The 26,190-nt window shown below is 41.3% G+C and overlaps 1 protein-coding gene across 6 annotated transcripts in view; it reads right to left on the bottom strand.

Annotated features, from left to right (window-relative positions):
- The window catches only part of RERE (arginine-glutamic acid dipeptide repeats), a 408,498-nt gene that overhangs the window by 122,976 nt on the left and 259,332 nt on the right, over positions 1-26,190 (bottom strand). For 5 of the 6 annotated variants that reach the window (XM_061160480.1, XM_061160484.1, XM_061160483.1 and 2 more), the window contains one exon: positions 4,512-4,560. In XM_061160480.1, coding sequence (XP_061016463.1) covers positions 4,512-4,560 — 49 coding nt within the window. Of the gene's footprint in view, positions 1-4,511; positions 4,561-20,937; positions 21,071-26,190 lie in introns of those variants that run through there. The other variant, XM_061160485.1, reaches the window with a different exon arrangement.

Below are 26,190 nucleotides of genomic sequence, written 5' to 3'. Positions count from 1 at the left end.
GCTACTGTCTACACTTTCTGCTTCAGTCTATCTCCCAAGCCTTTCACTGTGTATCCGGTGCTGACCACACCCCTTCAAAATGGTGTGCTTCCTTAATTCAGTGCTGAATTGGGAGCCACAGTGAGTTCTCCTAAAATTAAAGGACAACAGCAACTCACACCAAAAGGTCTCAGACATTTTGTACCAGGCTGTTTCCCTAGCACCACGTACAGTAGTTGGAGCAGTAACTCTCAAATAGTTGTTTGTGAAATTAATTAAAAAAAAAACTATTGCTGTGGAGAAGAACCAACCCCTTCTAGAGAAAAAGGGACTAGAAATAGAATTTTCTTAGAGAAAAGAACATACATGCAGGTGGCTCTGAATCATAGGAAAAGATGGCCAACTGTGCTGACAAGAGAAATGCAAATTAATGACACCAAGATACCATTGCTGATCTATCAGACCAACACAGTGCCAAAGTGTGATGACACACGAGGCCATGTGCTGGCACGTGTCAGCATGAACACAAAATGGTCCAGTCTCTATGCAAGGGAACGCTGTAATAGTCTTAGAATTACATGTGCCCTCTAAGCCAGCCATTCCCCCTTCTGGGGATAATATAATATCCCAAAGACAACTGGGCAAAATATAAATTTCCATGCATAACCTGTTCATCACAGCATGACTTGTAACAGATATGACTAGAAACAGCACAAATTCCAGATGATGGGGGCTGGAAGAAAAGGCTGTTTCTCCCATGCCAAGGGCTCCTAGGAGGTGGCAGAAGAGAATGAGGAGGGGCTTTGCATACTGCGGCCGAGGGAATGCCAGGATAGAGTGTCAGAAGATAAAAGAAAGGTGGCAGAAGTGTTTATGTTATACTACCATTTATCTAAGAACAAGGGGTGGGGGGGAATACAAATAATGATAAATCAAAACCTTTAAACACTAACAATTATCTATCAGGGAGGGAGGGAACAGGAAAAGAGGAGACAGGGAAAGGTGAACTTTCTGAACACAATTCATCTGCATGTTTGGCTTTGGGGACGTGTATTTTACATAATTACAAAAACAAAGTTTAAAGAACAATTCCCTAAAACTCTAAAGCAAAATTAAATAAACCCACCTAACCATGTTTTGAGTTTGCTCCTCTCCAAGAATCAATGGAAACAGTGACAGACTTTATTTTCTTGGGCTACAAAAGCACTGCAGATGGTGACTGCAGCCAAGGAATGAAAAGATGTTTGCTCCTTGGAAGAAAAGCTATGACAAACCTAGACAGCATATTAAAAACCAGAGACATTACTTTGCCGACAGTAGGAGTCAAAGCTATGGTTTTTTCAGTAGTCATGCATGTATGGATGTGAGAGTTGGACCATAAAGAAGGCTGAGCACTGAAGAATTGATGCTTTTGAACTGTGGTGTTGGAGAAGACTCTTGAGAGTCTCTTGGACTGCAAGAATATCAAACCAGTCAATCTTAAAGGAAATCAGTCCTGAATATTTACTGAAAGAATCGATGCTGAAGCTGAAGCTCTAATACTTCAGCCATCTGATGTGACCAGCCGAGTCATTGGAAAAGATCCTGATGCTGGGTAAGATCCTGGCAGGAGGAGAAGGGGATGACAGAGGATGAGATGGTTGGATGGCATCACCGACTTGATGGACATGAATTTGAGCAAGCTCAGGGAGTTGGTGATGGACAGGGAGGCCTGGCGTGCTACAGTCCATGGGGTTGCAAAGAGTCGGACGTGACTGAGCGACAGAACTGAACTGAGGAATCATTTCAGGTAACATTAAAACATACTAATTTGCTTAAAGAGCCTTAGTGGGATATATTCTAAGGCCAAAATAAAAACTGAATGCTAAGCTGTTTCCAATAATCATATTGTTTATAGCAGTGTGAGTACCATTATTCTAAGCTGCTATGTAAGTATTACAGGACTAAAGCAAATGAATAATTATTTTGATGTCATTTAAAAATTGGTTTTCTGACATGGGGAAAAGATACAGATATGGATGATAGAACATTTCACCTATAAGATTAAATATAAGGCCCAGATTATTAGAAAGAGACCATGATATATTTTATCTCTAAAACATAAATAAATTAAGGATAAAAGAAAAGGGGTGAGGGGGAAGCATATTTCCTAATCTGTTGTGAAATGGCCTGAAAACAGTATCTATCCCAGTAATAATGAACAGGGTAGCAGCCAACCAAAAAATGTCACTTTCCACTAACCAACCCAGGGAACAAAGCCAGGTCTCCTGCATTACTGGCGGATTCTTTACCATCTGAGCCAGCAGGGAAGCCCTATACTAAAACAATGAGGGATCATTACAAAAGTTTAGTTCTAGATCTAGGGCAGAGAACATATACAAGGAGACAAAAAAAAACCATGTCATACTAGGTAATATACTCTAAACCAAAGATCATGGGGGTCCAGTGAAAAGGACACAGAAGACAGCAGGAAAAGGCACCTACTAGCCCCCAAATGGATAATTTAATCTCATCAGTAAGAATAACATCTGATTAGCATGTGAGTAATTTTAAACCCATTGATGACTACTGGAAGTTGTTAGAGAACCAACTGGTAAAAAGAGGGAAAGATTCAAGCATTTATCCTGCCTTTCCTATGTGTTTCAGGGAATCAAAAATTGACAAGAGAAAAGTTGATCAGCCAATAAAGGAAGGGATGACAGGATTAGCATATCACCATCTTAAAGTGTGAACCTAAGTAACAAGTACAATTAGACAGTGAATCTACATACAGAAAGTCCCCTACATATGAATCTTCCAGCTGCAGACTTTCAAAGATGAGAACGTGCATCTGGTTCCAGCAAGGAACAAGAGCCATCAATGGCAGGTGTGAGTGACATTGCAGCTTGCCCTCCATCTCCTACTGATGACGATCCTTCAGCTCTACCGTCTCCCATCTCCCCCTCTCCCTCCTCCAGTCAGTAACTCTTCTTGCCTCTTCACTTGACACCACATCATGTCTCTAGGATGTAATGGCTACCATGGCTCAATATCAACATCCATTTCAATTCAAGGGGCAAGCCAGTCATGCTAAAATACAACAATTTTCCCAAGTCTAGATATAGGCACATGACCCACCCATGGCAATGTCATGTGGTGACTAACGGAGACCTTCCAGGAAAATCTTCCTTCTTCTAAGGGGAAAGAAGAGCGGTGTGTATCCCTTTCCTCCTCTCAACATTTGCTGCATTTTCATTCACTGTAAGAACCACTATTAAATGCATTCAGAAAGAAGAAATGCTACCAATTAAATTATAATCACACCACAGGATGTACAATGAAACTTGATATCAGAGATAATGTGAACAGAAGAAGTATATCTTAGAATAAAGTTCAGCTTCCAGCCTAAGGAAGAAGGCAGCCCATGGGTATAGCTGAACACCAAATCACAAGAACTGGAGAGGAGCAGAGTGGAGCCTGGTCCTCTCTGACCAGACGCAATGATATGTGAGACCATGAACAGCCATGTTCAGCCAGAGTGTTCTGGCCCTACCTGTCAAAGCATCCTACCTGATATAGAGATCAAAAGACAAGATGACAAACAGAGAAAAAAAAAATTTAAAAAAAAAAAAAAGATGACAAACAGAACAGCAGAGTCTTAGTAAGTTCAATAAAACATGGAAGAGCACGGGTCATGACACAACAAGCTTATGGCTGACAAACATCTTAATCACTTTGACTTTTCTGAAGGAAATGGGGTTTCTAAAAAGCTAAATGAAAGCGTGAAGTGAAGTGAAAGTTACTCAGTCGTGTCCAACTCTTTGCGACCCCATGGACTATACAGTCCATGGAATTCTCCGGTCAGAATACTGGAGTGGGTAGCCTTTCCCTTCTCCAGGGGATCTTCCCAACCCAGAGAGCAAACCCAGGTCTCCCGTATTGCAGGCAGATTCTTTATCAGCTGAGTCACCAGGGAAGCGCACAGTGACCAAATGTTCACTGACAGATTAACAACCATATATACAATGAATAATTTAGCCATAAAAAGAAATCAAATTCTGACATATGCTACAATGTGGGAGCTCCCTGAAGACCTTATGCTAAGAAAACAAGCCAGACACAGGAGGGCTGATGCTGGCTGATTCCACTGAGATACGGTATCTATAGCTGTCAGATTTGTGGACACAGTAAGGATAAGGGAGGTGGCCAGGGAATGAGGGGAGGAGAGAATGAAGAGTTACTGTTTCATGGGAACCAAGTTTCAGATTGGGAAGCTGAATAGGTTCTGGGGATTGGCTGCACAACAATGTGAAGGTACTTATGGGCACTGAACCATTTGCTTTAAAGTGGTCAGAATGGTTAATTTTAGATTGTATATACTTTACCATAATTTTTTTAAAGTATGTGGTAGTCTTTAAAAAATAAATCTCCGCATTTATATAAAATTCCAAATAGCATAAAAACAGTTCTAAGTTGCTACTCAACAGAATAAAGGACCAGTTGAATAATAAGAAATAAAAACCTATTAAAGAAGTTACTAAAATTCACTTTACCTGATGGCTAGGACCAACACGAATTTCGCCCTGGGTACTGTTCAGTCTCCTGTCATGAAAAGAGCACATCAGGTTAGCAGAGCACAGTTCTGACATAAAAAAGCACATGTTTTCAAGAGGCATAATGCAGGAAGAATTAGCTTCCCCACTATGTGTAATGTTGCCTGCACATATACACTCCCGCCCCAACCCCACATGCAACCTTTTTCTTCTAAAAGCCCTTTTACTACAGCTTCCTGCCTTGAGTATCTATATCATCCTTCTTTCATCCCACAGAGAGATGGACATTCCTATAGTACAAATCGCAATACATGTGTCTTCTTTTCAAAATATTTCAGGGTGTCCTACTATAAATTTAATTAAAATATAAACAAGATAGTTTATGATTCCTAGTGTACACACTGGGTCATTCATTCATTCTCTCATTCAACAAATATTAAGTACCTACTGCGACAGGAACTGTCCTGGGTATTGGGGATAAAGTAATGAAAACAATATTCCTAGCTTATGGGAATTTTCATTCTAATTTGGATTAAAAAGCAAAAGAACAAATAATAGGTCAGGTGTTGATATGGGTCATGGAACTAAAGGGGTGGTGAAGAATGAGCTTTTACAGTTCCTTATACAGGGCAGTCAGAATAGGCCTTCTTAACAAAGTGAAGTGGAGCAGAGATGTTCAGGGATGTGCGGGGATGAGCCCAACAGGCCCAGGAGGTGAAGGACCGTCTCCTTCCTATGACATTCTCACTGCACCTGCTGCACTCACCCTCCCTGGTGCCAAACCCAAACCGCCCAGGCTCCTTCAGAAAACCAGCATTTCACTGAAACCTTTCCTTATGTCCTCCCATGTCACCTCACACATCCTAAAAGTGTGGGGTATCTTCCCCTTTCCACTCCTGGAAACATTCACTGAAGGTCTTTTCATGCCAGGCCCTGCACAGGACATGCAATGTGTATATACTGTGGGTGAAGAAATGCAGGCCCCGCCTCCCAGAGCTCCGTTACCCTGTTGACCCTGTTGACTCCGGCCATCTGTTGACTCTCTCAGGGAAACCCTCTCCCTGCCCAGTGATACACCCTAACTGATTCTTACAGTCACCTGTGAGTTTTCATTATTGGGCAGAGAAGGCTTTTCTGCAACAAGAGCTGCTCAATGACTATCTGCTGACTTGGACTAAGCTGAAGAGCAGAGCAGCCAAGACCAAAAAGTAAGCCCAGTCTCTGGCTTTTCTCCCATGAATCTGATACCCCCACCACCTCTGCACGTGCGCGCGCGCGCGTGCACACACGCGCGCGCGCACACACACACACACACACACACACACCCCATTGGCTTTGAAGCTATAAAATGAATTTCGGAAAAACTCTTATTTCTTTCAGGTCCAGCACTTCCTTCAATCTGACAATTTTTCTCATGAAGTCTTATTTTGGCAAAGAGGGCAGCAAGTACGACAAAGCCAGAGACAAGACCAACAAAAACAAGTGGTCTGATCCTTAAGATCATCACAATCCACAATCCATCTAGCTAGGGAGGAGCAGGTGTGCCCCAGACACCAGAACAGGTCCAATCAATATGTTCACAAGCCCAATTCATTTCAGGAGAATGGTAGAAATGCTCAGGGGAGTGATCAGAATTAGGCAGGCTTCAGGAAGGGGGGAAGTTCCAGAGAGAGTCCTAAAGCAGATGAGGAGCCCCAAATCAGGGCAGAGGCGGATTCCCAAGTGGGACCAAAACCCTGCTGAGGCAGGAAACTGAAAAACAGGGACAGAGGCAGGGGTGGGAGAAAGGCTCACATGATGGGCTGCCTTCAACTCACTAGCCACCCGAGATGCAGAGCTGACGTCCCCAGGGTTTTACGTAGGATCACGAACAGCTGTTTTAGGAAGCATGTAGAGGAGCCACACAGGCCATGAGGCTATTTTAATCTGAGTACTTCTTTAAAAAAAAAAAAAAAAGCAGTGTTACCCACCAGTTCTGTTCTGTAACTAGCTAAAAGCAAAAACTCGTTGCTAAAATCTCTCTCCTCTATTTCTAAATACTTTTCAAAGACTTGCCTGCCTAGAAATAGGTCTGGCCCAAATGTATCATCTCAGAAAATTTCAGCCACAGCCCGCCTAGCAACGTGTATCCCACAGCTCAACTTTCAGGTTCTTCTAGAAGGTCTATGTTGGGCCAGGGTTCTCAAGCGGTTGGTTATGGAAGCATCTTCCCATCACTGCCACACACTGCTAAGTCCTGGATAATTTCAGGACAATCCTGGTTCCTTTTTATTTCAAAGGCAGGGGTTTTGCTTGTTTCTTTTAGTATTTTAATAATCCAGTATTATATTTAGCTCAAAACTGTGCCACAGGGACTTCCCTGGCAGTCCAGCAATTAAGACTTTGCCTTCCAACACAGGGGTTGTAGCCTGGATCCCTGGTCAGGGGGCTAAGATCCCACATGCCTCACAGCCAAAAAAACAAAGCATAGAACAGAAGCAACATTGTAACAAGTTCAATAAAGACTTTAAAAATGGTCTACATCAAAAATCTTAAAGAAAAAAAAAAAAAAACTGCGTCATAATAACTGAAAGTCGCTCAGTCAAGTCTTACTCTTTGCAACCCCATGGATGATAGCCTGTCAGGCTTCTCAGTCCATGGAATTCTTCAGGCCAGAACACTGGAGGGGGTAGCTGTTTCTTTCTCCAGGGAATCTTCTCAACCCAGGGATCGAATCTAGGTCTCCCACATTGCAGGCGGATTCTTTACCATCTCAGCCACCAGGGAAGCCCATGAATACTGCAGTGGGTAGCTATCCCTTCTCCAGTGGATCTTTGCAACCCAGGAATTGAACCAGGGTCCCCTGCATTGCAGGCGGATTCTTTACTAGCTGAGCTACCGAAGAAATCCCCAATACTAAAACCCCACAAATACTTCATAAATAACTCCTTATGTCCCACTTATTTGTATAAAAACAGGAGACTAATAATTGTTAACACTGCTAATAATGACACAAGTGAGAAAAAAAAATGTTGGGGTCTCTTAGGAGCCAAAGTGAGAAATCTATTTCTCTCTTTTATGTCAACGAAGGGTACTTATTAATGAGCAGACCGAAAAGCACAAAATAAAGCAAAGAATCCTTTAAAATTAAAAATCAATTTTTACAAAAAGGTATTTATAACATGCAATTTTTAAACATTAGGGATTCCCAGCAAGAGATACAACAAAGTTGTATTTCAGCAAGATTAGGATCCAAGGTAAACAGACAAGACAATGGCATGAGCCTACCATCTCCAAGAACTCACAGATAGAGAATACATTGCAAAAATATTTTTAAGTCCAAGAGAAAAAGGTAGGTAGTGATATACCTTATTAAAGAAAACTGGATGCATCTAACAAAGAAACTGTCAGAATATGAACTAAAATGAAGAGAAAAAGTAGTGCTTCCTCCTGGGAAACTGCCAGTATTCAGCTAGATCTGGAATCCCTGGAACACCTCAGCCCTTCCTTCTCCCAACAGAAGCCAAGCTCTGTGTTCAAAGGTCCTCGGCTGCCAGCTCCCTGCCCGACTACTCCTTCTGAAGTCCCCACCTCGTGCCAGCAGGTGACATTCTGCCATGAGTAATGGACATCTACCTCCACCCATTCTGGAACTGTCTAGTACAGAAACTAGGATTTCATCCCTTTTCTGTATTCTCCCCCAGTATTGAATACGGTACCTGTCTGGCATTACTACTCATTCAAGGCAAATGGGAAATTCCTTGATTACATGAGTATTTCTACACTGCTAGAATGCACAACTTGATAAAAATCACCAGAATTATTTAAATGCAACATCAACAGCATGTAGGAAACATTCAGTTATCTTATGCTGACTACTACATTTTTCCTTTTACTTAATACAGCAAATCTCAAACTTTCTGGTTTTAGGTAACCTTTACATTCTAAAGTTACTGAAGTCTTAAGGAAGCTATATTTTTGAAAAATTTCAAAATATTTGCTTATTTATTTTAGTGTAATAACAGACTTATAACACATTCTTATGAAAAACAATTTTATTTAAACAAAAAAACCAATGAAAATAGAGGCACTGTTTTACATTCTCACAAATCTCCTTAAGATCTGACGTAACAGGAGACAGCTAGATTCTTGTATCTGCTTCCACATTCAGTCTGCTGCAATGAGTTCTTCTGATTAAAGTATATGAAAAAAAATAAAACTAATCTCACACAGATACATAACTTAGACAGGAAAGACCATCTGACTAGTCTTTTTGACAATTATGGATATTCTTTTTGATACTACACCAAAACTCAACATGAGACTGTTACTCTAAAACCTTATCAATGATTTTTTGGACTTTTGTATGTTAAAATCTTATTGGTCTTTGAATGGATTTTCCACTCATGATCTTGTCATACATTTGTTAGATGGAAAACAGTCAGTCAAGAAGCTCCAATACTTTTGCCAACTGATGCAAAGAGCTGATTCATTGGAAAAGAGCCTAACACTGGGAATGACTGAGGGCAAGAGAAGGTTGAGGATGAGATGGTTGGATAGTATCATGGACTCAACGGACATGAGTTTGCGCAATCTCTGGGAGACAGTGAAGGACAGGGAAGCCTGGTGTGCTGCAGTCCATGAGGTCGCGAAGAGTCAAACACAACTTAGCGACTGAACAACAAAAAGGTTTGCAGATCTTCCAAATATTAATAGATATTTTTTTAAAATCACATTTATTAGTATTACCATACATCTCGTAAGAAAAGTCTGTTAATGTATAGAAGCTGTTAAGCTCAGAGTGGTGGGTAAAACTTTTTCTAAATTCTATTTATTACTTGAAAGCTCCAATCTCGCATTGGGAAAACAGCTGTTTTCCTTAAAATGGCAGGTTCACCAAGATCATGATCAAGAAAATGTCCACCAAGTATCCAAGGGAGTATCCACAGTCTATCAGTTATTCTTTCAAATAAAAATGGTGTTCCATGAAAGAAGTGGCTAGTTAAGTTTTGGACTGAAACAAACAAACCGAGTTCTCTGGTATGCACCTTCTGGTCTTTCATGTTGCTTCCCATTTCATCATAAGGAACTCAAGGGCAGGATCTGATAAAAGTAATAATGAGGCCCACAAACCAGCTTTGAGAGGAACTGTTATTCATATCATACATTATGAAATTCAGAAAATTCTGGGGGCTAACTAATTACAAAGACAGAGTTGTTTCCTGCTTTGTATTACCTGTTACCCTGTTCACTTACACTTCTTCACTCCAGCCCATCAATGTGAAATATTATACTTTTGTTGAAGAAAAGAGATGTTCACGCATATAACTTGATTTAGAACTCTGACACTGTTACACAGAGAAATTCACAGGAAGAGAATGGACACTGCATCCACATTAATGGAAAACAAAGCAAAGTTTGCAGCCACTTTCTGAGGTCATGGGGACTAGGATTAACCTGAGTGTAGAACAACAGATGCTTTTGAACTAGGGTGCTGGACAAGGCTCTTGATAATCCCCTGGACTCCAAGGAGGTCAACCCTGAATATTCATTGGAAGGACTGATGATGAAGCTGAAGCTCCAACACTTTGGCCACCAGATAAGAGGAGCCAACTCACTGGAAAACACCCTGACACTGGAAAGATTGAAGGCTTAAGCAGAGGGGGCCGGCAGAGAATAAGGTGGTTAGATAGCATCACGACTCAATGGACATGAACCTGAGAAAACTCCAGGAGATGGTGCTTGACAGAGGAGTTTGGCAGGCTGCAAGTCCATGCGGTTACGAAGAGTCAGTATGACTTAGCGACTGAACAACTGATCAACAAGAACAACAACACTGTCCAGTGAATGTTCACTGGGATAAATTCTTAAAAATATGCTGGCAGCTAAAACTCAAAAGGGCCCTAATCGAGAAAATGACAGTTTAATCCTTCAGTAGGTAACAATAGCTAATATATAAGTAGTAAATCTCACATGTAGGTGATGGATACTACACATGGAATAAGAAACCAAAGATGGAAGTCATATCCCAGGATAATGCAAGACACATCGATGTACATCTTTATCCTTGCCTCAGGGTTTCCCCTCATATTACCATAAATTTAGGTAACTTATACTTGTATACCCCTTCACAGATCACTGCTTTGTCGTGGAAAAAGGGCTTGCATAACTCAACGAAGATATGGGCCATGCTGTGTAGGGCCACCCAAGATGAACAGGTCACAGCGGAGAATTCTGACAAAACGTAGTCCACTGGAGGAGGGACTAGCAAACCATTCCAGTATACTTACTGTGAGACCCTCATGAACTGTATAAAAGGACAAAAAGATATGACACCGAAAGATGAGTCCCCCAGGTCTAAAGGTGTCCAAGATGCTACTGGGGAAGAGCAGAGGAGAACTACTAATAGCCCCAGAAAGAATGAAGCGGCTAGGCCAAAGTGGCAACAATGCTCAGTTGTGGATATGCTGATGATGAAAGTAAGATCCAATGCTGCAAAGAACAGTATTGGATAGGAACCTGGAATGTTAGGTCCATGAATCAAGGTAAACGGGAAGTGGTCAAGCAGGATATGGTAAGAATAAACACTGACATCTTAGGAATGAGTAAACTAAAATGGATGGGAATGGGGGAATTTAATTCAGATGACCATCTTATCTACTACTGTGGGTAAGAATTCCATAGAAGAAATGGAGTAGCCCTCATAATCAACAAGAGAGTCCAAAATGCAGTATTTGGGTACGACCTCAAAAATGAGAGAATGATCTCAATTTGTTTTTCAAGGCAAGCCATTAAACGAACGAATACTCATTTGAGGAACTGCTGCTGAAGCTGAAACTCCAGTATTTTGGTCATCTGATGTGAACAGGTGACTCACTGGAAAAGTCCCTGATGCTGGGAAAGATTGAGGGCAGTAGGAGAAGAGAGCGTCAGAGGATGAGATGACTGGATGGCATCACCGATGCAATGGACATAAACTTAGGCAAACTTCAGGAAATGGTGAGGGACAAAGAGGCCTGGTGCACTACAGTCCATGGGGTCACAAAGAGTTGGACGCGACCGGGCAACTGAACAACATAGTTGTATGACAAATAAAAGAGAAATAATAATATTAGCTACTACTTACTAAGTGCTCTCTATGCCAGGCACAGGCTTTCCTGGTGGCTCAGTGGTAAAAAATCCACCTACCAATGCACGAGAATGTGGGTTTGATCCCAGGGATGGGATGATTCCCCTGGAGAAAGAAATGGCAACCCACTCCAGTATTCTTGGCTGGGAAATCCCACGGACAGGGGAGCCTAGAGGGCTACAGTCCATAGGGTCACAAATAGTCAGACATGACTTAGAGACGAAACAAACACAACAACAATGTCAGGTATACATTATTTCATTATTCCTTGACAACTCTATGAGGCAGTATCCTGACTTAACAGATAATAGTAATGGTAGTAATTGTAACATCAGTAACAAAACTAACAAACACACTGAACACTTTCAATGTACCAGGAATTTTGAGCTCAGCAAATTTCAGACATTGTCTTATCTAACCTTATGGATGATGACCCTGTACAGTAGGTGCTATTACTACCTGTCCAGATAAGGAAACTGAAGCTAAGAGAGTTTATAAATTGACCATGATTACACAGCTAACAGGTTGGAAAAACCAGGATTCAAATTCAAATTTAGCTGATTACAAAGTCAGAGCTCCACATTCCATATGCAGAGTGATTAAGTTACTGAACCAATATTACACAAATAATTATAAACAGAGTTACTATGAGAAGACATAGCACTTTCCATACTTCAATTCTATGTTCATTTCCAGTATCAAAGTAAGACAAAATATCAAAAAGTGTTTCTTAAATCTACAAATCATGTTAAAAGAGAAAAATCCATCAAAGTTCAAGGTCAACTTACACAACATTGTCAAAATGGCAAAATTATAGAGATGGTTGCCAGGTGTCGGGAATGGTGGGAGGAGAAAGGAAGGAGTGGAATCCTTGTGATGACAGTAACAGATCCTGATTAGGACTGTGGTGACACAAAGCTACACCTTCGGTAAGATGTGACAGAACTATACACACGCTGTACCAACATCCCAGGTCTGGGTTCTGACGCTGCACTAGAGTTCTATACATACCCACTGGGGATGTGAGTGAAAGGTACATGTGAACACTCTTCCTGTAAAACTAAAAAATTAAAAGTTGTTTTAAAACAAAAGAAGAGGTTAACCGAATGGTGCATCACAGATAGACTATGGATAAGAAAGAAAGCCAGACATGAAAAAGTTGAACAAATGACAGATAGAGTCCCTCAGAAGAGAAAGTAGAGGGTCTTTCCTGGTGGTCCAGTGGCTAAGACTCTGCATTCTCAATGCAGGCAGCCCAGGTTCGATCCCTTGTTAGGGAACTATATTACACATGCCACAGCTAAGATCCACTGCAGCCACATAAATAAATATTTTAAAAATAAATTTTAAAAAATATACTGCAAACAGCTGAAAAAATTACTGAAGAAATAATGCCATAGTTAATAAGCAATGAAATTCATATTCCTTTTTTTCTTTGTATTTACTAGAGATGTCTGGTGTGGGGTCATTCTTTTTGAGACATACTTAGCTGTGAAGCACACTACAAAAAAAAAAAAAAAAAATTCACCATCCTCACCAGAAAGAAAGTATTTCTCTGTGCCACTAATGTAAATAATATACATATTTCAAAACAGCTGAGTTTAATTCCTATTATTCTACATATCTTTGCTCTGGAATATGAAAAAATAGTCCCAGAAGCCAAATTACAACAATAATGGTAAGTCATTGTGTTTAGTCCTTGAGTTTAAAGAAATAGAAAGAAATTAATTGTATATGAAATCTGACACAAAAGAAACTGATGTGACAAAGCAGTGTCCATGGCAACTACAACTTAATATTTCAGTCCTCTTCAGCTGCAGTGGATTAAATAAAATGACAAGATGTTCCCTTTGAAAAGTAACCTGTTACCATGGAAACGTTTTAGTCTAAGAAGTAAACAGGGAATGGACAGAAAGGAGCAGGGAGCCTGCGACTGAATATCAAACAGGGAGAAGCATCTATGCAGAGGAGATGAGGCGGGGGTGCCTGGCCAGATGCAGGAAGCTCCTTGAGAAGAGCACGCCGGCTGTAAAAAAAAGAGCTGCCGGGACAACACCACGCCTTCCCCCCAAAAGAGGGACGGTGTGAGGAAGGCCAAGGTCTGTGAATGTTTACTTAAGATCCCCAAATATCTCTATGTGATCATGATGACTGCTTAAGACAAGAATCTGCATCTACAGGGAAAGAAGAGGGACAAGGACCTGGGGTCCTGGGGAGAAGACACAAGCTGGTAGAACAGAGGCCTTAGACAGGCAGCCTGTGTGGCTACTTTCCATCACAATCCAAACCCAGAATATAATGCACGGCCACCCCCCGGGCACATTCCCCAAAGGCTGGGACCAGTAACTCTCAAGTCAGACCCTGCTCTGTAGCTGGTGCTGTGAATGAATGAAATCACAGTGCCATCTTCCTTCATCCGTCCTTCAGATCAGAACGCTCGGACAGTAGATCATTCTCATCTTTTCTGGAGGGTGTCAGGCTGAACAGGAAGATTGACATGAAATCAACAGAAGAAAGACAACAGAATCTCTAGCTACTAGCTCATTCAGAAAGTGACTACAGAGATAGGCTACGAGTCCAGAATGAAATACATCAAATTTTAGGAAATCAAAAGACAATTTACCAGAATCACTTCTTCTCAGAAAGGTGGTGGGCAGGAGTGAAAAAGGACTGATAAAAAGGAAGACTACAACAGCATGCTGGGTGTCTCAGATTGCTTCAGCATGAATGCATATTTTTAAAGCAGTCTTTCCAGCAAGTCAGAAATTTCTTTGAAGTCTGACATAGTTTCTTTAAAAAAACAAGTAAATTTTATATTCTTGTTGTTGTTTTTGTTGTTGTTCAGTTTCTACATGTCTGACTCTTTGCTGCCCCAAGGACTGCAGCACGCCAAGTTTCCCCGTCCTTCACCATCTCCCAGAGTTTGCTCAAACTCATGTCCATTGTGTTGATGATGCCATCCAACCATCTCATCCTCTGCCAATCCCTTCTCCTTCTGCCCTCGATCTTTCCCAGCATCAGGATCTGTTCCAATGAGTCGGCTCTTCACATCAGATGGCCAAAGTATTGGAGCTTCAGCTTCAGTATCAATCCTTCCAATGAATATTCAGGGTGGATTTCCTTTAGGATTGACTGGTTGGCTCTCCCTGCAGTCCAAGAGACTGTCAAGAGTCTTCTCCAGCACCACGATTTGAAAACATCAATTCTTCAGTGCTCAGTCTTCTTTATGTCCAACTCTCACATCTGTACACAACTACTGAAAAAACCATAGCTTTGACTAGACAGACCTTTTTCGGCAAAGTGATGTCTGCTTTTGAATACACTGTCTAGGTTTGTCACCACTTTCCATCTTTTTTCAGTCTCCTCTTTCACCTTCATTTATATTCTACTCCATGACATATTACCATTCAGTGTAAGATCCAAAAACCTGAGTAAAATCATTGTGCTCTGCATGTCCTCAGGATGCCCCATGATTTGAGCACCTGAGTCCAGATGCCTGGGTGCAGGGGGGAGCATAGATTTCAGAGTCAAACAAAGCTGGACTGAAATTTCACTATCAAGATTCTGTCAGCTGTAAGCGTAATCTTGAGGACACAATTCAATCTCTCTGAGCCCATCTATGAAATCAAATTCATAAAGGCTACTTTTCAAGGCTGCTATGAAAATGAAAGATGATCCATGAAAAGAAGTTGATACATGTCTGTCACACAGGAGTCAGGACTATTATTAGCTGCAAGCACTGGCACAAGTGAGAAAGGGAGGCAGTTCCTTTATTAGGGGTTCCCAAAGCATCACTGACCTCTCCCTCAGTCTCTGTCACAGTCAGGATTTTATATTTCACTTGTGTAATTATTTCTCTTGATGGCTATCCTGACTGAAAGCACCATGTGGGTAGGAACCAAGTCTGATTTTAGCTCAACTACTACTTCCTAGAGCCTTTGGCACTCACTAAATTTCGTTTTATTAGAAATTTTATTAAATAAAACTTTATTAAATATTTATATAAAATTAAAATTTTATTTTAATAAATGACTCCAATATTTTAACTGAACTATCATTTAGCCATGAAAGTGAAAGTGTTAGTTGTTCAGTTGTGTTTGACGTTTTGCGACCCCATGGACTATACAGTCCACCAGGCTCCTCTGTCCATGGGATTCTTCAGGCAAGAATACCGGAGTGGGTGGCCATTTCCTTCTGCAGGGGATCTTCCTGACCCAGGGATCGAACCCGGGTCTCTTGCATTATAGGCAGATTCTTGACTCTCTGAGCTACTAGGGGAGCCCCTCATTTAGCCACTAAATAGCAACTCAGTGCTTCATTGAAAGTTAAAATTCATTTGTGAGAGTATACGCCCCTCCCAAGCAAATTAATCTAAGGCTTGATAAACTTTCCAGAAGGAACAAAAATCAAGGATTCATTCAAAGTAAATTAGTCAACATTTGGAAGAGTTAACATTTCAAATCCATACACAAATGCAAAGGTCAAGACAGGAATTCATTAAAATCCAGAATCATAATATTTGAAATTTTCTCTGATGGCAGCTTCCTAAGAGGCCCCCTGATCCCAGCCTTCTAGCTGAACAGAAGAAACCAAGGTGGAGGAGATAAAGGTGTGCTTTTTTTAATAGATTCCCCCTAAATATAATTTAAAATTTAGAACCAAAAATTTAGTCACTGGCTAAAGGAATAAGAATTTCCATGCTGACAACAAGATGCAGTAAATGTGGCCTCCACACAATAATATGAGTATCAGGAAAACACTGGTAAAAAAATTTTTTTAAATAACACGTGAGACAGTGCTACATTCAAAATGGATAACCAATAAGGATCCACTGTATGGCATAGGAAACTCTACTCAAATGTTGGGTAGTAGGCTGGATGGGCGGGGAGTTTGGGGGAGAATGGATAACATATATAGGTAGAGCTGAGTCCTTTCACTGCACATCTGAAACTACCTCAACATTATTCATCAGTTATACCCCAACACAAAGTAAGAAGTTTAAAGTCTGGGCGGGGAGGGGAAAGGATCAGAATACTAAGAAACGGGAAAAACATAATCCCAGAATAGTATCAGTTTTTTTTAATGGAATAAACTTAAAGAAAAAAAAAAAAAAATGAGTGAGAAAGGATCTAGTTTCAATTCACTACCAAGACCTTGTTCCACTGTCTAAAGTTCTTATTTGTCTGATCCACCCCCCAACCCCAACCAGGCAGCATATCTGTCCACAGCATGTGATTCCACCCTACCTCAGGCTCCTCGTGGGTTTTACTGTCATCATCTGCTGTGACGATGTGAAGGAAACAGATGTAAGGACCACACTCAACACACACCCAACACATACACACAGACACACACACACACACAACACACACACGGCAGTTCAGAAAACAACTTTATTTTAAAATCCCACCATAATTTTTAATGAGCAGTACTCAAAGATCAAGTCTATTTCCTGACCAAAAATGGTGCTGGCTTTCCATACACTGATATCAAACTATAATACATAGGAACAGAGTGTCCCCAGAAAAAGAGAGACTTTGGACCAAAGAAAGTGTGTCTACGACACACATCTGAATGTCTCTCTGTTCCTCCTGGGAAGTCTCTCGAAAATGCTGTTTTTTTAGAAAAGGACCATCCCCTGTTCCTAGTCACTGTAGTGGTATGAATATGGGGAGGGAGAGGCAACAGTGGTGGCAGCTATGGTGACGACACAAGTATTAGCCTACACTCCTCCCTCTTCATTACAGAAATTGGTAAGAAAAGAACAATGTTTCATACTGCATGCACCAAATGCTACATGACATGAAAGTAAAGGCTTTTTTAAAACTTTAAGAAGTATGAAGGAAAACATTAACACCTAAAGAGCCTGGCCAAACATATTGGTCATTAATTTAATTACCATAATTGCTAACACAATTCCTAAGATGGTCTTAATCGAACATGTTGACCAACAACTACAGATGTTGTTAAGCTAATCATACCTACATAAGATTGGAGACTTGAACTTTGAATTAATAACAAAAATACACTGAGCAATTATGTGTCAGGCACTTTCATATGGCTTGCTTCCAATCTTTATAACAACTGTGAGGAATATTTACCCCCATCACCCATGAGAAAACAGAAGTTCAGTTTAACAAATGTCACTTACTAAGTAGAATCTGAACCATATCATTCAGCTCCAGATGGAGTTTTCTCTCTTACCACAGATGCCACTCATTTAATTCAGCATATTCATGCCAGAGGCCCATCTCAGGCACTCTACAGTCCAGTAAGGAAGACAATCAATCAAAGAGTCACAAACAAACATACAGTTCAGAGAACTCTGATAGAAAGTCTAATTATCCCAACTGAATTAAAATGAACTGCTTTAGTTTAAATCCAAAGTTTCACAGAGCATAAAGAGATTCAATTCATTTTCTTTCCGATTTGCTTTAAAGATATATTCAAGAACCTGACTCCTTGCCTGTCACAAACTGCTCAGGGCAGATGACCATCAGTTTGGGAAGATTCACAAAGACACGCATAATTTCAAATCTCCCTTTTGCCCATATCTGCTCTTTTTACTCTGTCAGACATGATGTTTTACAGCTTTAGAATGAATGTTTTTCTGTTTGAAGGACAATTTAGTTCAGTAATGACCAAAATATAAAATGAAAAATTAATTCAGAAGGAAAAAGAATCAGGACCAACAAATAACTGAAGATTCACAGACACAGTGGATATCAGGTCCCAGGTGTCAGGGTCTTTCGATTAATTCTTAGGCTAACACAACAGAGTCTAGCAAGTGGTCAAAGGCAGGAATCTATCATAAGCAGATTCTTAGGCTCTGCAAAATTTTATGTTGACAGAGGAACACTTTAAATGTAAGGATCAACCTCAGACTCTGATTCAAGATGCTGACGTGATGACAAGAAAGGCTAGTAACATGGTAATATTTGGGGGAGTTTTTACTTTCATGTTCTTCTGGAAACATGCGGTGTCTTCACCAGCATCCCTGATATGCAGCAGGATGGAACAGTAAGGCACAATGCAGCTCACCTGCCTCCTTTCCAAGCCCACACCACCCAGGGCTGAGACAACAGCCCCAACAAGGGGACAACTCCCTGTGTATCTGCACCTTCACCTCCACAACCACCAGACAAGTCTCAGAGCAGAAGGTAGCTGGTCAGCAAGTAATCTCCCAAAAGCATTTTCCCAAGACGGGAACATGTGGTACAAATGCATACCACATAAGACAGTGCTCTAATGACTGATTTCAGTGGATTGGAAACAGAAATTCGACTGTTAACAATAGAGGGTCCCCACAGATCCCAGTAGTTACTACAAGACCTTGTGGTCTAATAAGCTGGCCACACACGAGCTCCACAGACCAGCGACCAGCCGAGTGGAAGGACCCAGACAGAGGTTGTCTGGCTGCCCTATGGCTTCTTGTACATATCTGATCTGCCAAAGGTAAAAAAAGCTTAAGGAGAATTAAAGAACCACTGACAGAAAGGCAGTTCCGCAACTGTTTTCCTAACAAGTGTTCCCCTAATTCAAACAGTGGATTTTCTGAAATGAGGCAGAAACTTTGAGTCCTGCAGGGCTCCCACATGTGAAACACCCAACAAGGCTGAGGCATCCAGCTCTTCCAGTTTCAAGAACGGGGGACTCCACACTCACAGGATAGGTGCAAATGGAAGAGCAGAGGTGCTTCTAAGAGAACTGAAAGACAGCAAGTCCCAGAAGCAGTGCTACCTGGGGTGGGGAAAGGTCAAACTGCCCATCGGCCCCCAATTACCAAAAGCAATGACAGACCTCAAAGGAATGGGGAAAGAGAGTTAAAAACAGCAGGTAATAAGTGCAATAACCCTAAATCATCCCTCCTTAATCACAACCCCAAAGTGAAACTGGTAGGAGCCAGGTTATACCTCAATAATATTTTTGTGGACTGGAATGTACTGTCAGCCTTCCTAAAACTCTGCCACCCAAACCAGGGCCTCCTCACACAGGCATTAACCATGCACAGCTCCACGCTCACATAGGAGGAGCTCACATGGAGAATTTCTCCATCACCGATGAACAGGACAGTCTTCCCGTTCCTACGGGAGTCTCTCATCTGCACGGTCTTCTCTGTCCTATGGTTCCTGTCATCCTCACAAAGGCACAAAACTTAAGTGTCACTTCAAAATTTTTTCCAACTTCTATCAGAGGGAAAAGGGGGAGAAGAAACAAAAAGGGACGATTGATAAAATTCAAAAAGTTCTTATCTACTTGGGTCAGAATTCAACTTGTCCTGTATCTGCTTATCATGACTGGCTCCCTAAGTCAACAACAGTGAGAGCCATCCGCCTTGAGCCTGGTCTGCAAACAGGACGCACAAAAAGGACAACCACTCCCCAGAGGAAAGGCTGGTGCCCAGGGCAGTCAAAGAGGGAGCACAAAGCCTGGCCTTGTCGATGCTTCCACCTTCTCAGGCAGTGACTCCTCCTGTCACTCCTTTCCTACAGAATTCGAAAGTCACACAACAAAATACACATAGAGAACAAATGCCATTTTTTCCAAAAACAAAGATTACAAACAAAAAACCTGGAACCTCAATTTCTAACACAAATGTCACTGAATATAATTTTTTTTTTAATTGCCAAGAAATTTTCCACCAGCTCCAAAAGAAAGAATGGATTGCTTCCTTTGGAAGCAACAGAAAATACCATGCCATAACCATTCATTTCTTTAAAAATCCATTTTAAGCTGATACTGTTGCAACAACAATCTAAAACCTGCATATGTCAAAATGTACGCACCATTTCAGACTTCGGGAAAAACTCGCCAGAATTATAATTTGTTCTGGCAAACAGGCTCTCAATCAAAACAAGTTCCACCCACCTTCAAAGCAACCAATAGCTGCCCACCTACCACCCTCCCTAAAACATCCAAACAGAGCGGCTCTTGGGCCCAGGCGTCCCCACCAGCCACACATAGCCTGGCAGCCTGCAGGTCTGCTCTGCAGGTGCCGAAGGGGAACGGGCTCCCCACAGCAGGGACCCAGTGAGGCTCCCTTTAAACCGGCACCAGAGAGGAAGGGGTGAGGGAAAGGGGAAGAGGACAGAGATCTACGACACTCTACATCTGCTTCATGCGTCTCTGAGCAGACCCCACTCTCAGCTCTGATCGTACACTCTGCACTACCACCTACACGGCCAGCCAGGGCTGAATGCAAGGCTCTCAGAAACATGCACTAGGAATGATGAGATGATTCATACACATCCTCAGAAGTGAGAGACGGCAGCCCAAACCATCACACTCCTTCGGGGAGGCCAGAGAGAGAACGCCTACCTGCAGGGGCTGAACGGATCATCCATGACTAAGAGAGGCTCTGGTGAGTCTAGCTGTGTCCCTGCACCTCCACTTACTGTGGAAACTCTGCCCTTTTCTACTCTCACAACTCAAAATGGAGGCACATGCGGTCTGAGAGCCCTCGCAGAGCTCGCACTGAGCTTGTGCTATGACCTAAGCCTTCACGCAGAACGCAGAAACTTCCCCCTCACACTGACAGGACTGAGCATGTGCTGTGACCCTCCCTCATCCATACACTGTCTCTCCACGCAATCAATCTCAACCCTGCTGTTTCCGTAAATAAAGCCCAGCCAACAGACTGCAGCTTCTCCCGCATACCAAGCTAGTGTGCAGGGAAGTGGGGCCGCGGAAAGGGGATCCCAGACAGCCAACTCCAGGGGCCTCGCCGGCCCGCCACCCACAGGCTGCAGACAAACACCCTGCACTGTCTAGACAACAGTAAGTTCTGTTTGGTCTTTAAAAAAAAAGAGAGAGAGAGATAAATTATGGTTTTAAATAGCAAGATGAAGAAGCAGAATTAAAAAGCACAGATATGCATGACTATACATGAGACTAATGAACAGAATACTGGCATCTACCTAGAAACAGAGTAGCGGCTACATGAGGGAAACAACCCCACAAATTTCTTGTGGAAAACTGTAAACGTTTGGGGAAAGGATACATGAGCAGTTCTGGCCAAGTTCTGGAGTACTGGGCATCATTGCAGCCACAGGCATAGAATGGACAGTATAGCCGCAGAGCGGCTCAACAATACTGGATTTTATACAAAGAGAATAAGCTCCCTTAGATAAGAAGTTCTAAAATTGCCTAAATAAGACATAAAATATCTCCTAAAGTGACACAAACCCAACCAGGAGTACTTAGCAAAAGGAATGTACTGCTAACAATAAAAACACCACGAAGGTTCAAAGCAAGAGGCCAACGAACACCCAGGCACCTAAAAAAATCTCAGTTTAGGTCTCTTGATTCAGAACTGGAGGCAAGTCTTTGGAACACTGCCCATGAAGCAAAATTCATGTAAAAATTTAATCAGAAGTGATTTCTAAAGTCGCATAGACATACTGAGCACTAAAAAGTATCCAAGTCTGTACCAGCCCAGACGTTTTTTGTTAAAATCCTGAAAAACACATTTTATGCCCTCACCCTTGACCTCCACCCTCAACAAAAGAAAAGCTGGGCTGTCAGCCATGTAAGAAATCCTAGTTCTGGATGCGCACGTGGGCTTAGCTTCCATTTGTAAACTAAGAAATGATTCTGCATGTTATTACTTAGTTATAATTTAAAAGGAAAAGGAACACCATGAAACTCCCCCAAATTTATAAAGGACAAGAGAGGGTAGGAAAGAACAGTGCCAATTCTGTTTGCCATTAATGTAATAGAGTGTGGAAAAATTAAAAGCTGCTTAAAAGGATATACAGGGTCCTCAAGATTCCCAAAGTAAACGCAGGATCCATTCCATTTCCTTGGATCTCCTGTTTATGCTTTCAGATAAACTGAACTGAGACTAGGATTAAATTAAAAACTCTTGTCATGCTAAGAAAATTGTAACACGAGAATGCACTTAGACAAGTTTTACCTTTGACCTACAATGCGAAGCAAGTATCTACAGGTTGGAAGATCATCTTCCCTACTGGTATGAAAGATAACATGTCCCCCAAAGTGTGTGCCTAGAAACTGCCTAGAGAAAAAAAGCCTTCTAAAGACAAGAGCAACTGAATTAAAACTCAGCTGTGCATTTAATCTCTAAGTCATGTTCAACTCTTTGCAACTCCCAGCCTGCCAGGCATCTCTGTCCATGGAATTTTCCAGGCAATAATATTAGAGTGGGTAGCCATTCCCTTCTCCACAGGATCTTCCCAAACCAGGGATGGAACCCAGGTTCCCAACATTGCAGGCAGATTCTTTACTGACTAAACCACAAGAGAAGCCCCATAAAAGCTCCTAAATTGCTTACTTGAAGAAATCAAATAAAATAATGATTTAATAAATTCATCATTACTCTGAAAAACCATGGGAACCATTCCACAGACCACAGCACAAACCTCAAACTGAGTCTGCGGAAGACCCAGCCCTAAATTCAATCCAACCTCAGAATATGGGGTCAGCCCTCCTCCTCAACGGAGAAAATTAAGGAGCCCTGAGACCTGAAAAGTAAGTAAGCTAATGCACCCCTTTTAACCACACATTTCAGTTCTAAAAATGGTCCTGATTTCCACTGACCAAGCATGGTCCTGTGCTGGGGACACCTTGGAACTCTCCTCAGTCCTTACTGGCCTCCAAGACCCAGGACTTATTTTCTCCCTCAGCTGTCTTGAACACTGAAAGTCACTTAGTTGTGTTCAACTCTTTGTGAATCCATGGACTATACAGTCCATGGAATTCTCCAGGCCAGAATACTGGAGTGGGTAGCCTTTCCCTTATCCAGGGGATCTTTCCAACCCAGGGATCGAACCCAGGTCTCCCGCATTGCAGGTTGATTCTTTACCAGCTGAGCCACAGGGGAAGCCCAAGAACACTGGAGTGGGTAGTCTATCCCTTCTCCAGTGGATCTTCCCAACCCAGGAATCGAACCCGGGTCTCCTGAATTGCAAGCAGATTCTTTACCAACTGAGCTATCCGGGAAATCCTACTAGATGCTTCCTTACTGCTGACAACCCGCCTGGACCTCAACTTCTGCCACCATGCTTCTCTAACTCGTCATCTGGCTGCCTGCAGAGCAATACACGCAACTTGCACAACAGATGCCCTAGCACCGGGTCTTCACAGAAGCCCTGTGGCCCTGGTACCTCTATACTGTCTCCAGATTCCAGAACTCCTAGTCCTCTCTCCTCCAATTAATCCCTAGTGAACAACAGGTCAAAGATGAACACTTCTAAACAGATTAAAGGGGCGCCAAGCAGGTGAAATGCACATATTACACTAATAGAGTCTCTCTAAAACTAAAACGGCTTATTAGATAAAAACTGAATAATCACTCTGTCCACCATAATATTAATTTTTGGTGAGCAGAAAATTTATGTTTATCAAAGGTATATCAGAGCTATAACATGGAAATTTCTTAGACTTTAAAGTGCTTGCTACTCTCCAGAAATAAAAAATGTCTTATTTACAAACAAGAAATTAAAAAGCAAAAAATAGCAATGAAAAGTTAATATTCAGGAAACTCCACAGAAAAACACTCACTGGAAGAAAGATACCGCATTTGACATTTAGTCAGTACTACTGATTAAAGTACTGAAGAGTACTACTACTACTTTTCAGTACTGTAGTATTACCACTCTTCCCTACAAGAGATGAGAAGGTTTCAGAAAGAGCTTGTTTAAATTTTATTCTGAAGTCGTCCCTGGTGTGTGGAAATGGACCTGAGTTTTATATGTTTGTTGATCTTAGAGCCAGCATGCATGCAGATTTATTTTACCACATCTAATCATTAGCTCACAGATTTTCTCTGGTAAAAATACTGCTCCATTTTAATAAAAGTTCATTTCTTCATTTCCAATCCTCACATAGCTTCTTTTTCATGTCTTAATGGTTATGGGAGTCTTTCTGTTGTTTCTGATTTTAGACAAAATACTTCCAACACTTAAAGTACCTTTAAGGATGGTGTCTTGCAATAAGTTTTCACTAACTATTCTGTCAGAATGAGGGAGCTGCATTCTACAGTTGACTTGCTAAGAGGTCCCCCCTCCCTGTCCCCGCAAATACTGAATGGGTGTTGAATTCCATCGAGTGCTTTTTCTCCATCAAGATGATTGTATATTTTTTCTTCTTTAATATGTTTAAAAAAATAGTAAAGTATGTTACAGATAAATTATTATTAAACTATCTGTGTATTCTATAAACCCAACTTGAGTAAGTATTTTTTAATGTTTTGCCAGATTCCATTTCCCCACATTTTATTTAAGCATTTTTACATGCATGTTTGTGACCTATAAATCTTACTTTTTTATCTGGTTTTGGAATAAAGGTTTCACTTGCCTCATAAAATAACTTGGGGAACCTACACCATTTTTCTCCATTGTCTAGAATGCTGGAAGAATTAACCTGTAAAGTGTGAGTTTAATTTTTTTTCTTGTTGTCCTAATGAGAACAAAAGGAGAAGTTCTGTACAAATTATGAAAATTGCCTTTAAAGGGAGAAGGCATGCATTTCTTACCTACTTCTTCTTTCTTACAGCCTTAAATCTACAGCTACCATTTCATCACCACCTTGAGCACAAACTAACAGCTAAAGTTAAGGATCACAGAGGTGATACATAGCCCCATACCAGCCTAGGATTGCTTCCTTTCAGACTTCGCTTACATAAATAAAAGTTCTATTTTGTTTAAGCCTAGTATACAGTCTCTTTCTGACAGTTCTGCAATGACATTCTTACCATTTATTTTATCTGATTCAAGTAGATGACACACAGTTTCTTCCAACATTTTGTAATTTTTGACAATTAGCTCAGCAGTCAAAGATATTTTATCTGTAGACAGTCTACATGTTTGAATTAGGGCATGTCCTTCCCCCAAATTGCACTTGCTTCTCTCAGGTGTCCAGGGTGGCTTTTTATATTATCTTCTCATGCTGGAGTTCTTGTATATTTCAAGAGTGCAAACTTAAGCCTCAACTGTCTTGGGAGCAAGGCCCAAAGTTACAAATTATAAGAGGACTTCTCCATCTCTTCCTCCTGTTTCTTTTTTGGTCTGGAGTCCCAAACCTAGACATGTTTCTCTGTCATTTTCCTCTAGTTCCAGATATGTTATCTAGTTTATCCTTCCACCAAAAGAATAGACCTTTGATGACCCTAACTTTACATAGGCTCTCAGCTCCAACTTCCTAAACCCTTGAAAGCAGAACCTCATCTCCTATATCTGCTGAGTGTCAAAACCAAAGATTTGCGTGAAGAGCAAATGACTCAATTCCTCTTACTGCGACTCCTGAACTTTTCAGTTTCTCTTCACTCTTGTGAGCTCAGCTCTGCATTTTAAAAGTTCTGTGGTATTTTATGCAGTATTTGTAGATGTTCACTGCAAAAGGGTTTTTGGAATGATCAAATCTGGGTTTTGGTCCTATTTTATTAAAGTTCTTCAGTAGGCTGTGTTTCCAAATACATATGCTGTCTCTCAACTGTCTCCAATTCCTGCCACCTCTGGTGAATGTTTCGAGAGTTCAAATGTGATGACACAGGAAAAGCAAACCAGAGAGTATTTATATGCAGCTCCAGCTTTTTGTCCCCAAAAGCTGTAC

Source organism: Dama dama, chromosome 14, assembly GCF_033118175.1.
Source record: "Dama dama isolate Ldn47 chromosome 14, ASM3311817v1, whole genome shotgun sequence".
Lineage (NCBI taxonomy): Eukaryota > Metazoa > Chordata > Mammalia > Artiodactyla > Cervidae > Dama > Dama dama.
Note: the sequence above shows the minus strand (reverse complement) of the source record. Positions and strands in the feature narration are given on the sequence as shown.